This window comes from Nerophis ophidion, linkage group LG18 (genome assembly GCF_033978795.1).
Source record: "Nerophis ophidion isolate RoL-2023_Sa linkage group LG18, RoL_Noph_v1.0, whole genome shotgun sequence".
Taxonomy (NCBI): domain Eukaryota; kingdom Metazoa; phylum Chordata; class Actinopteri; order Syngnathiformes; family Syngnathidae; genus Nerophis; species Nerophis ophidion.
Genome location: NC_084628.1, coordinates 43,980,075 through 43,992,949, shown reverse-complemented (window position 1 = coordinate 43,992,949; position 12,875 = coordinate 43,980,075). Strand labels below are relative to the sequence as shown.

The 12,875-nt window shown below is 39.3% G+C and overlaps 1 protein-coding gene across 2 annotated transcripts in view; it reads left to right on the top strand.

The window, feature by feature from the left end:
* Positions 1–12,875, top strand: part of bud23 (BUD23 rRNA methyltransferase and ribosome maturation factor) — a 24,105-nt gene continuing 11,230 nt past the window's right edge. For both annotated transcript variants that reach the window (XM_061878184.1, XM_061878183.1), the window contains exons 1-6: positions 1–183; positions 3,567–3,604; positions 8,339–8,434; positions 8,629–8,711; positions 10,736–10,832; positions 10,908–11,004. In XM_061878184.1, the coding sequence (XP_061734168.1) occupies positions 139–183; positions 3,567–3,604; positions 8,339–8,434; positions 8,629–8,711; positions 10,736–10,832; positions 10,908–11,004 (456 nt within the window). In that variant the 5' untranslated portion in view covers positions 1–138. The remainder of the gene's footprint in view (positions 184–3,566; positions 3,605–8,338; positions 8,435–8,628; positions 8,712–10,735; positions 10,833–10,907; positions 11,005–12,875) is intronic.

Here is a 12,875-nt window from a genome sequence, read left to right as displayed (position 1 = left end):
AATTCCAATGTATGGTTAGCCGAAGAAGAGGAAGAAGAGGAAGAAGAAGAATGAGCAGATAGTCACATGTGTTTACTTCTTTTCAAGTCGACTAACTCCACTTTCCCCGCAGACACAAACTCACAGTAAAGAAGAAGTATGAGCTCCTGTCGACGACCAGAACATTCTGCCCCTCCGGATGTGGTTCGTCTTTGTTTTTTGTGGCAGCTCAGCTAACACTTTACATGGAAACTGCACGCTATGTTTGCTAGCTAATGTTGGGTTTGAACCCACTTCAAGTTATATCCTTTTTAGGGATGTCCCGATACAACTTTTTCACTTCCGATACGATACCGATATTGTAGCCTTGAGTATTTGCCGATACCGATATCAATACGATACGATATAGGCACGAATCATCCATCCATCTTCTTCCGCTTATCCGAGGCCGGGTCGCGGGGGCAACAGCCTAAACAGGGAAACCCAGACTTCCCTCTCCCCAGCCACTTCATCTAGCTCTTCCCGGGGGATCCCGAGGCGTTCCCAGGCCAGCCGGGAGACATAGTCTTCCCAACGTGTCCTGGGTCTTCCCCGTGGCCTCCTACCGGTTGGACGTGAATCATACATATATTTACTCCTTATTTTGTTTTGTAGAATGTTAGAAAAGGCTTGATAAAGTGATGTTACTGTTACTGATGTTGTAGTGTTTAAACAGAAAACAATAGTCAGCAAGAGTAGGTATAGGAAAAACTGACCCATTTATTATTAACCAATTGGTTACATCAATTTTAACCTTCAACATAAGAGTATTACCTCAACAAATCCAATAAAAACAAAATTATATGTAAAGTGCAAAATAACCACTAATACCAACATAATTATACAATTGAATAGAATAAATTAAAAATAAATTAGAAGACCCTGAAAAATAACCTAAATAAATCCAATAAAAAAAAAAAAAACGTTTTAAAGTGCAAACAATTCAAGTTCACTTCAGTTATTTTTTTACTGTCAGCATATGTTGGAAACAACTGTGGGCAGGGACAAAAACCACAAAAACAACACAATATTGTCCACTGTCCAACTGCTCTAAATTAAGAGTTCACAGCTCCAGTTTCACTGACTGACTATCCCCAAAACAATGTAGTAATTACTCTTAGTGTAAACACAATAAACATATCACTCTAATACCAAGAGCATAAAACAAATAATAATCAGTCAGTGCTGACTACCCTTACTACTCCTCCTCCTCCTTCTACACTTTCTGCTGCCTGAGCATAATGTGGAGATTTTTTTTTAAGAAGATAAGCATTTCGGCATGCTGTGAGTTAAAATACTTCCACACAGCCGACATCACTACACTTTGCTGAGCACACGCGTTGTCGTTGTTGTGATCACGTGGGCTGTGCATGCTGGATCAGAGACGCTCTTCTTCCGCGGCCGCCACCAACGTTAATGAAGGGGCATTGCCGCCACCTACTGTGTTGGAGTGTGATCACACCAGTCACCTATTATAGAAGTGCTGCAGCAGCAAATGGACAGCTTATATCGGAGCGCTTATATCTGAGTTTTTAGATTCAGTCCGATAAAATCCGATATTCACTTTTTTGGCTAATATCAGACCGATTTCCGATATCAATATCTGATCGGGACATCCCTAATTCTTTTTGTTGTCAACTAATATTCTATTTCTTGTATTACTGATCTTCAAATAATATTTTATTAGTTGTCAACTAATCTACAAACCCCGTTTCTGTATGAGTTGGGAAATTGTGTTAGATGTAAATATAAACAGAATACAATGATTTGCAAATCCTTTTCAAGCCATATTCAGTTGAATATGCTACAAAGACAACATATTTCATGTTCAAACTCATAAACGCAGAAACGAATGAGTATAACAATAGCAGGGGTTCAAATATGGAACTGTTTAAAGGATGAAATAAAACACAGCACCAACGTAAACCAGTTTAAAAAGCTTTTTAAGTCATTTATCATTAGTAAATATAAGAAAGAAGAGCAAACATTGTTTTAGAAAGACAATAATATATGATATGTATATAGATACAATTTATGATTTCATAATTATACATGTAGGTTATATTAAAATGTATATATTACCACTTTATATGGAATTTAAATAGATTGTGTATATATAATATATACATATATATATATATACACATATAAGTGTACAAATGTATATGTCTGATTTAAATGTTAAACTGTGTATATGAGACATGTGCTACATATATGTTGCTTATATATTGTTTAAAAAAAAAGTAATATAAGTGAAGCATGTTTTAGATTTTATATATTTTGAACCTTGTTCTTGTTGTGATGGGGTAAGTTTATATAAGCGTTGCTTCAACCTACACCCTTTCGGCTCAATCATTGCTCAAATGAGTGTTTTTTGTTTCTTCTTTTTTTGTTGTTGTTCTTTGTTTTATGTGAAGATTGCCGAAATAAAATACATTGATTGATTGATTGATAAACAAACTTTATTTTCTGCAAATAATTATTAACTTTAGAATTTGATGGCAGCAACACTCAATCAATCAATCAATGTTTCCTTATATAGCCCTAAATCACTAGTGTCTCAAAGGGCTGCACAAACCACAACACAAACCAGTACCACATCCTCGGTAGGCCCACATAAGGGCAAGGAAAACTCACACCCAGTGGGACGTCGGTGACAATGATGACTATGAGAACCTTGGAGAGGAGGAAAGCAAATTATATTTGAAAACAGAGGACGTGTTGTCCTCCGGAACAAAGAGGAAAATAACCATTCAGATTGTTATAGGCGCAAAGTTCAAAAGCCAGCATGTGTGATGGTATGGGGGTGTATTAGTGCCCAAGGCATGGGTAACTTACACATCTGTGAAGGCACCATTAATGCTGAATGGTCCATACAGGTTTTGGAGCAACATATGTTGTCATCCAAGCAACGTTATCATGGACGCCCCTGCTTATTTCAGAAGGACAAGTGTTATAACAGCGTGGCTTCGTAAAAAAAGAGTGCGGGTACTTTCCTGGCCCGCCTGCAACCCAGACCTCTCTCCCATGGAAAATGTGTGGCGCATTATGAAGCGTAAAATAGGACAGCGGAGACCCCGGACTGTTGAAGGACTGAAGCTCTACATAAAACAAGAATGGGAAAGAATTCCACTTTCAAAGCTTCAACAATTAGTTTCCTCAGTTCCCAAACGTCTATTGATTGTTGTTAAAAGAAAATGTGATGTAACACAGTGGTGAACATGCCCTTTCCCAACTACTTTGGCACGTGTTGCAGCCATGAAATTTTAAGTTTATTATTATTTGCAAAAAAAATAAAGTTTATGAGTTTGAACATCAAATATGTTGTCTTTGTAGTGCATTCAGCTAAATATGGGTTGAAAACGATTTGCAAATCATTGTATTCTGTTTATATTTACATCTAACACAATTTCCCAACTCATATGGAAACGGGGTTTGTATTTGTTGTATTACTGGTGTTCAAGTAATATTCTATTTGTTGTATTACTTATGGCAATCAGTGAACGTGGGCTACGTGATTATTAATTTCAATATGTTGTCTTCTCTAGTTTTATGATGCAAAGGAGGCGAAGAAATACTCTCAAAAGTAAGTCTGGATGCTACATTCATGTCACCTTCTAGTAATGTTGTACCCATAGACATGTTATAAGTAGACGCAGCATTGGCTGCTGTGACGCGAGAAATTGGGCCGCCATCTTGAGGTGGTGATGAGAAGCCGGCGAGCAGCCGAAACTGACAGTTGACAGGTAGAAAACAAAGATGCTAAAGTGACAGTTGACAGGTAGAAAACAAAGATGCTAAAGTGACAGTTGACAGGTAGAAAACAAATATGCTAAAGTGACAGTTGACAGGTAGAAAACAAAGATGCTAAAGTGACAGTTGACAGGTAGAAAACAAAGAGGCTAAAGTGACAGTTGACAGGTAGAAAACAAAGATGCTAAAGTGACAGTTGACAGGTGGAAAACAAAGATGCTAAACTGACAGTTGACAGGTAGAAAACAAAGATGCTAAACTGACAGTTGACAGGTAGAAAACAAAGAGGCTAAACTGACAGTTGACAGGTAGAAAACAAAGATGCTAAACTGACAGTTGACAGGTAGAAAACAAAGATGCTAAAGTGACAGTTGACAGGTAGAAAACAAAGATGCTAAACTGACAGTTGACAGGTAGAAAACAAAGAGGCTAAACTGACAGTTGACAGGTAGAAAACAAAGATGCTAAAGTGACAGTTGACAGGTAGAAAACAAAGATGCTAAAGTGACAGTTGACAGGTAGAAAACAAAGATGCTAAAGTGACAGTTGACAGGTAGAAAACAAAGATGCTAAAGTGACAGTTGACAGGTAGAAAACAAAGATGCTAAAGTGACAGTTGACAGGTAGAAAACAAAGATGCTAAAGTGACAGTTGACAGGTAGAAAACAAAGATGCTAAAGTGACAGTTGACAGGTAGAAAACAAAGATGCTAAAGTGACAGTTGACAGGTAGAAAACAAAGATGCTAAAGTGACAGTTGACAGGTAGAAAACAAAGATGCTAAAGTGACAGTTGACAGGTAGAAAACAAAGATGCTAAAGTGACAGTTGACAGGTAGAAAACAAAGATGCTAAACTGACAGTTGACAGGTAGAAAACAAAGATGCTAAAGTGACAGTTGACAGGTAGAAAACAAAGATGCTAAACTGACAGTTGACAGGTAGAAAACAAAGATGCTAAAGTGACAGTTGACAGGTAGAAAACAAGGATGCTAAAGTGACAGTTGACAGGTAGAAAACAAAGATGCTAAAGTGACAGTTGACATATAGAAAACAAAGATGCTAAAGTGACAGTTGACAGGTAGAAAACAAAGATGGTGTTCAGCGTTTTCCTGCTCAAATGAGCGGACTTTTGAAAATATGAATCCGGGGATTACTTTTCACAAGTAAGATTTAACATTAACGTACTATTGGTTGTATTTTGTGAAAAAAATATTAGCACAGAGTTGAGAAGGAGCAAAGATCTTCAATAGTACTGAAATCCTAGCCTCGAGCAAACAAGAGTGTGACCATAATAGAATTGCTTGTCAATGAAACTAATTACATTTAAAAATGTCATACTTGAATAACATAAAGTTGAAATAAATAATGAAGATAAAGGTTTTAAAAGCCAACAGGTGTAAAAGTTAGGACCACAGTCCAGATTGTGTAATATGTCAGCTAACTAGACAATCAGATGGACTATACACTATTATACAAGTCTACATTTAGTCTAGCTTTCCAACCCAATTTTGTGTTGCCCACTTTTGTGAAATGTGTGGAACAAAATATGTGATAAACATTTGTATGTGAAAATCACAAAGAAATCTGGGGGAGGATGACCCCCCTACAGGGGTTTGGTTTACAAACTTTCAGCCCCACCTAAAACAAAATGCACCAGCCGCCACTGATTATGATGCATTCTCATTTTAGGCAAAGTAGAATAAAATACTTTCTTAACAGTACAATTGTAAACAGGAATAAGTCTTCAAGTAACAATATTCAAATACTAACATTGTTGGGTAAGACAGAATTTGCTTTTATTCTGAATCCAGTGAAACAGATTGGTGGTTTTAGCTGTTTTCAGGTGTTTATATATGTTTATGTTGAAGTATTTGGCAGACGCTTTTATCCAAAGCGACTGTTGACAAACTAGTGAGCATCCTAGATGATGCCAGTCACCCTCTGCATAGTGTTATCAGTAGCCAGAGGAGCCTGTTCAGTTCTAGACTGCTTCATCCCAAGTGCAGGACTAATAGACTCAAAAACTCCTTTGTCCCACACGCCATTAGACTGTACAACTCCTCTCTGGGACGGGGGGCAGGGGGTACTAGGATGACAGGGGGATGCAAAACAATAACAGTGCAATACTTTTTCATAACATGGTCACTACTGCCTACTTTGTCTTGTTATATTCTTATTTTACTGTTATATTTTTATTCCTATTGTTGCTTTTTAGTTTTTATTCTCATTGTAATATTTATCTTTTTTGTTTCCATTTAAACCCCCATTATTTATTTTTTACTTTTATTTAAATTGATCTCAACTCTGTACACTGCTGCTGGAATTTTAATTTTCCTGAAGGAACTCTCCTGAAGGAATCAATAAAGTACTATCTCTCTATCTATCTATAGATCAAAAATACATATAAAACAATCACTGTAAACGTAATCATTTAAGGGAAGAATGTAATAGAAAATATAATTACAAAGTGTCAAGACAGAATAAACTTTGCTGCTGCAGCAACAGAGATACAGTCTATAAGATATATGGATATCTAATGTATTCATACATTGTTTATGTAGCATGTATATATAACCTCATCATATTGTTTCTTCAACTTCAAAATAGCTGACCCTTCTTTGGGATTACATTCCCAGTTTTGATCTGGGACGTCTGGTCACTTAAAGCATATAAGAATATTCTATTACTGTTAAACAAACTATGAATAATAAAACATGTGTCCTTTATCATAGCTACCCGTATGACAAAAAAGCAGGTGAAAATTAGTGGTTTTCACTGAGGTAAGATGAATGAAATGTGCTGACACTTCATTGCTTCTGACAAATGAATTGCACTGAGTGGAGGGGATCACCACTCCAAGATGGCGGCCCCACGTCTTGTCAGCGCCAGTAGGCAGTAGTGCCCCATGCTGCGTAACCTTAGAACATATCTATGGTTGTACTGGTACCAACATGTATTTCCATCATTTTCTAAATAAAGGGGACCATAAAAATTGCAGTATTGGCTTTATTTTAACAAAAAAATCTTAGTGTTTTTTATTGTGAGTTAGTTCTTAAATAAAATAGTGAACATACTAGACAACTTGTCTTTTAGTAGTGAGTAAACAAAGACTCCTAATTAGTCTGCTGACGTATGCAATAACATATTGTGTCATTTATCATTCTACTATATTGTCAACATTATTGGGGACAAACTGTAAAAAATAATTATTAATCTACTTGTTCATTTACTGTTAATATCTGCTTATTTTCTCTTTTAACGTGGTCTATCTACACTTCTGTTAAAATGTAATAATCACTTATTCTTCTCTTCTTCGATACTTTTCCTTAGTTTTGAATGATACCATAAATTTAGGTATCGATCCGATACCAAGTAGTTACAGAATCATACAACGGTCATAATTTAAGCCCCCATGCGTCCAGGGACGTATTTCCTGAGTTTATAAACATGATATACATTTAAAAAAGAAGAAAAAAGATTTTGTAATGCTAAAAAAATATCAATGTATTATCAACTAGATATGCTCCTGTACTTGGTATCATTACAGTGGATGTCAGGTGTAGATCCACCCATGGCATTTGTTTACATTGTGACACCGGTGAGCTATTGTATCCTACGGTGTGTAGTCAAGCATGTTTAGCTATTCCTCGTCCTGCAGTGATAATGATACTTGTAAGAAACTTACTTTATTTGTTGCCATGAAGACAAGGATTAGTGGTTTAGAAGTAGCTAAATCATTGCAGACTGCGGATGAACGTTAGCCGCTAGCTAGCTAGCCATGTCTTAGAGCTTCTCGTCGTGAGGGTGTTTCAGTGTTATAACTTCACCTTTATCGTTAGTTTTAAAACCAAAATGCGTCCGTTTTCCCTTTTCTGTCTACACACTGTGTCTGCTTGTATGTACTCCGTGTGTGCGTGCTGCCGAACATGCTCCTCTGCTTGTAAAACCAACAATGTGTGTGACGACGACGCGCCATTGTGCCCGTTAAAAAAAATCAAATTACCGGTACTTTTTAGAGACGGTATAGTACCGATTATGATTCATTAGTATGGCGGTACTATACTAGTACCGGTATACCATACAACCCTACCTCAAAACGAGGTATTTATTCTAATTTTAACATGCCAACCGTTCCATGTTACACCACACTGAAGCTAAGTGACGCTTCCAATGTGATTAAACATGTCTCGTTAAGACGATTCCAGCGATAGAAGTATAGATTTCTTCTGATAAATAACAGGAAAGTTATGGACTTTTTAAAAAAATGGTGAAAATGCACAAATTTCGGGTCAACTTCTACAATACAAATTCAATGGGGCTTAAGACTTTAGGTGTGACCTTTTTGTTAAAAATGTCATAACTTTCTTAATATTTCTCGGCCATTATAAAAAGGTTGGTATCATTATTGAAAGCCTGTCAAACAAACCGTTTTAGACAGATAGCTGGATTAAATTGGTTCAGGTTGATTTTATTCAATACATTACATACAGTATTTGTAGCAACAAGTTTAATGTTTGCTGTTGCATTAAAGCCTGGCTTTTATTTTTATTTTTTTGCTGTTCATCAGTTCTCGAATGATTGAGATTCAGACTCAGATGTCAGAGAGAGCCGTGGAGCTTTTGAACCTGCCAGAGGGACAGCCATGCTTCCTGCTGGACGTTGGGTGAATATTTATTCTAGTTTATACATAAACTTTAAATGTGTCTATTTCATTCGCTCATACACGAAGCTACAATAACAGGAGGAACCACTCTCAGTATAATGCAGAGCAGTTGTACTCCACTGCGAAATAAAATCATATCATTTACACGTTTGGTCTCATTGAGGTGAAAGTCAGTGTTTGATTGTGTGTCTCAGGTGTGGCTCTGGTCTGAGTGGCGACTACCTGACAGAAGAAGGACACTACTGGGTTGGTGTTGACATCAGCACCGCCATGCTGGGTTAGTGCAAACTTTCTCATTTAACCATTTTCACCTTGGACATATCAGAGAATGTTTTCCACTGCATAAATATAACAACTTTTCTCACAATGGTTCCAGGTTTGTGGAGTTAGGAAACACGTATTGACCCACATATAACACAACCTTTCTTTTTTTAAACTACTTTTTTGGGGGGGAAAAGTTCTGGCTAAATTAAAAAAAAAAAGTGTTTTTAATATCAATATCAACTGGTAGAGTACATTGACCGCCCATCCATCCATTTTCTACCGCTTGTCCCTCTTGGGTTGCGGGGAGTGCTGGAGCCTATCTCAGTTGCATTCGGGCGGAAGGCGGGGTACACCCTGGACAAGTCGCCACCTTATTACAGGGCCAACACAGACAGACAGACAGACAATATTCACACACTAGGGACCATTTAGTGTTGCCAATCAACCTATCCCCAGGTGCATGTCTTTGGAAGTGGGAGGGGCCTATCCCCAGGTGCAAGTCTTTGGAGGTGGGAGGGGCCGATATCCAGTTGCATGTCTTTGGAAGTGGGAGGGGCCTATCCCCCAGGTGCATGTCTTTGGAGGTGGGAGGGGACTATCCCCAGGTGCATGTCTTTGGAGGTGGGAGGGGCCTATCCCCAGGTGCATGTCTTTGGAGATGGGAGGGGCCTATCCCCAGGTGCATGTCTTTGGAGGTGGGAGGGGCCTATCCCTAGGTGCATGTCTTTGGAAGTGGGAGGGGCCTATCCCCAGGTGCATGTCTTTGGAGGTGGGAGGAAGCCGGAGTACCCGGAGGGAACCCACGCAGTCACAAGGAGAACATGCAAACTCCGCACAGAAAAATCCCGAGCCCGGTATTGAACCCAGGACTACTCAGGACCTTCATATTGTGAGACAGACGCACTAACCCTTGTTCCACCGTGCTGTCCCTGTCCATAGTGGATCTAACATAATAATGTGAGAGTCCAGTCCATAGTGGATCTAACATAATAGTGTGAGAGTCCAGTCCATAGTGGATCTAACATAATAGTGTGAGAGTCCAGTCCATAGTGGATCTAACATAATAGTGAGAGTCCAGTCCATAGTGGATCTAACATAATAGTGTGAGAGTCCAGTCCATAGTGGATCTAACATAATAGTGAGAGTCCAGTCCATAGTGGATCCAACATAATAGTGAGAGTCCAGTCCATAATGGATCTAACATAATAGTGTGAGAGTCCAGTCCATAGTGGATCTAACATAATAGTGAGAGTCCAGTCCATAGTGGATCTAACATAATAGTGTGAGAGTCCAGTCCATATTGGATCTAACATAATAGTGAGAGTCCAGTCCATAGTGGATCTAACATAACAGTGTGAGAGTCCAGTCCATAGTGGATCTAACATAATAGTGTGAGAGTCCAGTCCATAGTGGATCTAATTAACAGTGTGAGAGTCCAGTCCATAGTGGATCTAACATAATAGTGAGTCCAGTCCATAGTGGATCTAACATAATAGTGAGTCCAGTCCATAGTGGATCTAACATAATAGTGTGAGAGTCCAGTCCGTAGTGGATCCAACATAATAGTCAGAGTCTAGGTAACATCTCTAACTGTTACCGGTAGAACATTCCAGAGTACTGGAGCCCCAATATAAAATGCCCGACAGCCCGCAGACTTTTTTTGGGCTCTGGGAATCACTAATAAGCCGGAGTTCTTTGAAGGCAGATTTCTTGCCGGGACATAGGATACAATACAATCGGCAAGATAGGATGGAGCTAGACCCTTTAGTATTTTATATCTAAGTAGTAAAAGTAGGCGTAAAACCTTAAAGTACTTGTGTTATTTGTTTTATTCAACATGGTATTTAAAGTTTACATTTCAATTACGATGTTGAAATATACAAGAAACACAAGTTGTTTGCATTTGGCCTATATTTGGGTCTCTATGTTACTAGCTGACATTCTGTCATCTCATCTGTCATCAAACCGTTTGAGGAGTTTGTAAAGATGTGAATTGGCATTCCTTGATTGGTGACTCGTGTGTGTGATCTGTTTCAGATGTTGCACTGGAGAGAGAGGTGGAGGGAGACCTCTTATTGGGAGACATGGGGCACGGCATGCCTTTTCGAGCCGGAACCTATGACGGTTGTGTTAGGTAAATCATCTATAAAACATCATCTCATTTGAATTACTTGGAATATTTATACTTAATTGATTTGTCCTCTGTCAGTATTTCAGCTCTTCAGTGGCTTTGCAACGCCGACAAGCGCACACACAGTCCTCCCAAGAGACTCTACACCTTCTTCAGTACGCTTTATTCTTCTTTGGTGAGTTTGGTGCAACCTGCAAGGGCCAACACACATTTACCCTCATCAGCAATCAAGTCATTTCAAACACAAACTTTAAGTACCATCGCAAGATGTCTAACTGTCACATAAATGTGAAAATGAGTTAACTGCTCTTCACAGTAACACACAAAGTCTGGTAAACATTGCATTTAGAGGAGTCATTTGCATATTTATTCGTCTCATTCATTTCTTTTGATTAGACAAGTGTAAGAATAACACCAGTGATGGTGACTATTCCTTTTACTGACTTGAGTTGTGATGAGTGATTCGTCAGAGTGAATGTGCAGAATCTCCGTCATGAAATTCCCCCTTTGAAGACACTGACTTATCCCACGTTTAATCATGTCATGGTATCAAGGCCCCAGTATGGTATTTTTGTGGTATGGTTATGGTTTGAGTTTATTTCGAACATGCATACCATTACGACATGTATTGTCCAAAAAAAAGTCTTGGTAAAATGTCATAGTTTAAGATGAAGGGGCAGGAATGTTTCCAGACATCCATCCATCCATCCATCATCTTCCGCTTATCCGAGGTCGGGTTGCGGGGGCAACAGCCTAAGCAGGGAAACCCAGACTTCCCTCTCCCCAGGCCAGCCGGGAGACATAGTCTTCCCAACGTGTCCTGGGTCTTCCCCGTGGCCTCCTACCGGTTGGACGTGCCCTAAACACCTCCCTAGGGAGGCGTTCGGGTGGCATCCTGACCAGATGCCCGAACCACCTCATCTGGCTCCTCTCCATGTGGAGGAGCAGCGGCTTTACTTTGAGTTCCTCCCGGATGACAGAGCTTCTCACCCTATCTCTAAGGGAGAGACATAAACTCATTTGGGCCGCTTGTACCCGTGATCTTATCCTTTCGGTCATGACCCAAAGTTCATGACCATAGGTGAGGATGGGAACGTAGATCGACCGGTAAATTGAGAGCTTTGCCTTCCGGCTCAGCTCCTTCTTCACCACAACGGATCGGTACAACGTCCGCATTACTGAAGACGCCGCACCGATCCACCTGTCCATCTCACGATCCACTCTTCCCTCACTCGTGAACAAGACTCCTAGGTACTTGAACTCCTCCACTTGGGGCAGGGTCTCCTCCCCAACCCGGAGATGGCACTCCACCCTTTTCCGGGCGAGAACCATGTTTCCAGACAATGTTTTTAAATACACTGCTTGCCTATCTGTTTTATACAGTGCTTTCATGCTTTTATTTTTACAAACCCCATTTCCATATGAGTTGGGAAATTGTGTTAGATGTAAATATAAACAGAATACAATGATTTGCAAATCCTTTTCAAGCCATATTCAGTTGAATATGCTACAAAGACAACATATTTGATGTTCAAACTCATAAACTTTAATTTTTTGGGCAAATAATAATTAACTTAGAATTTTCGTGGCTGCAACACGTGCCAAAGTAGTTGGGAAAGGGCATGTTCACCACTGTGTTACATCACCTTTTCTTTTAACATCACTCAATATACATTTGGGAACTGAGGAAACTAATTGTTGAAGCTTTGAAAGTGGAATTCTTTCTCATTCTTGTTTTATGTAGGTATAGGTGGGGCGGCATAGCTCGGTTGGTAGAGTGGCCATGCCAGCAACTTGAGGGTTGCAGGTTCGATTTCCGCAAGTGCCATTCTAGTCACTGCCGTTGTGTCCTTGGGCAAGACACTTTACCCACCTGCTCCCAGTGCCACCCACACTGGTTTGAATGTAACTTAGATATTGGGTTTCACTATGTAAAGCGCTTTGAGTCACTTGAGAAAAGCGCTATATAAATATTATTCACTTATGTAGAGCTTCAGTCGTTCAACAGTCCGGGGTCTCCGCTGTCGTATTTTACGCTTCATAATG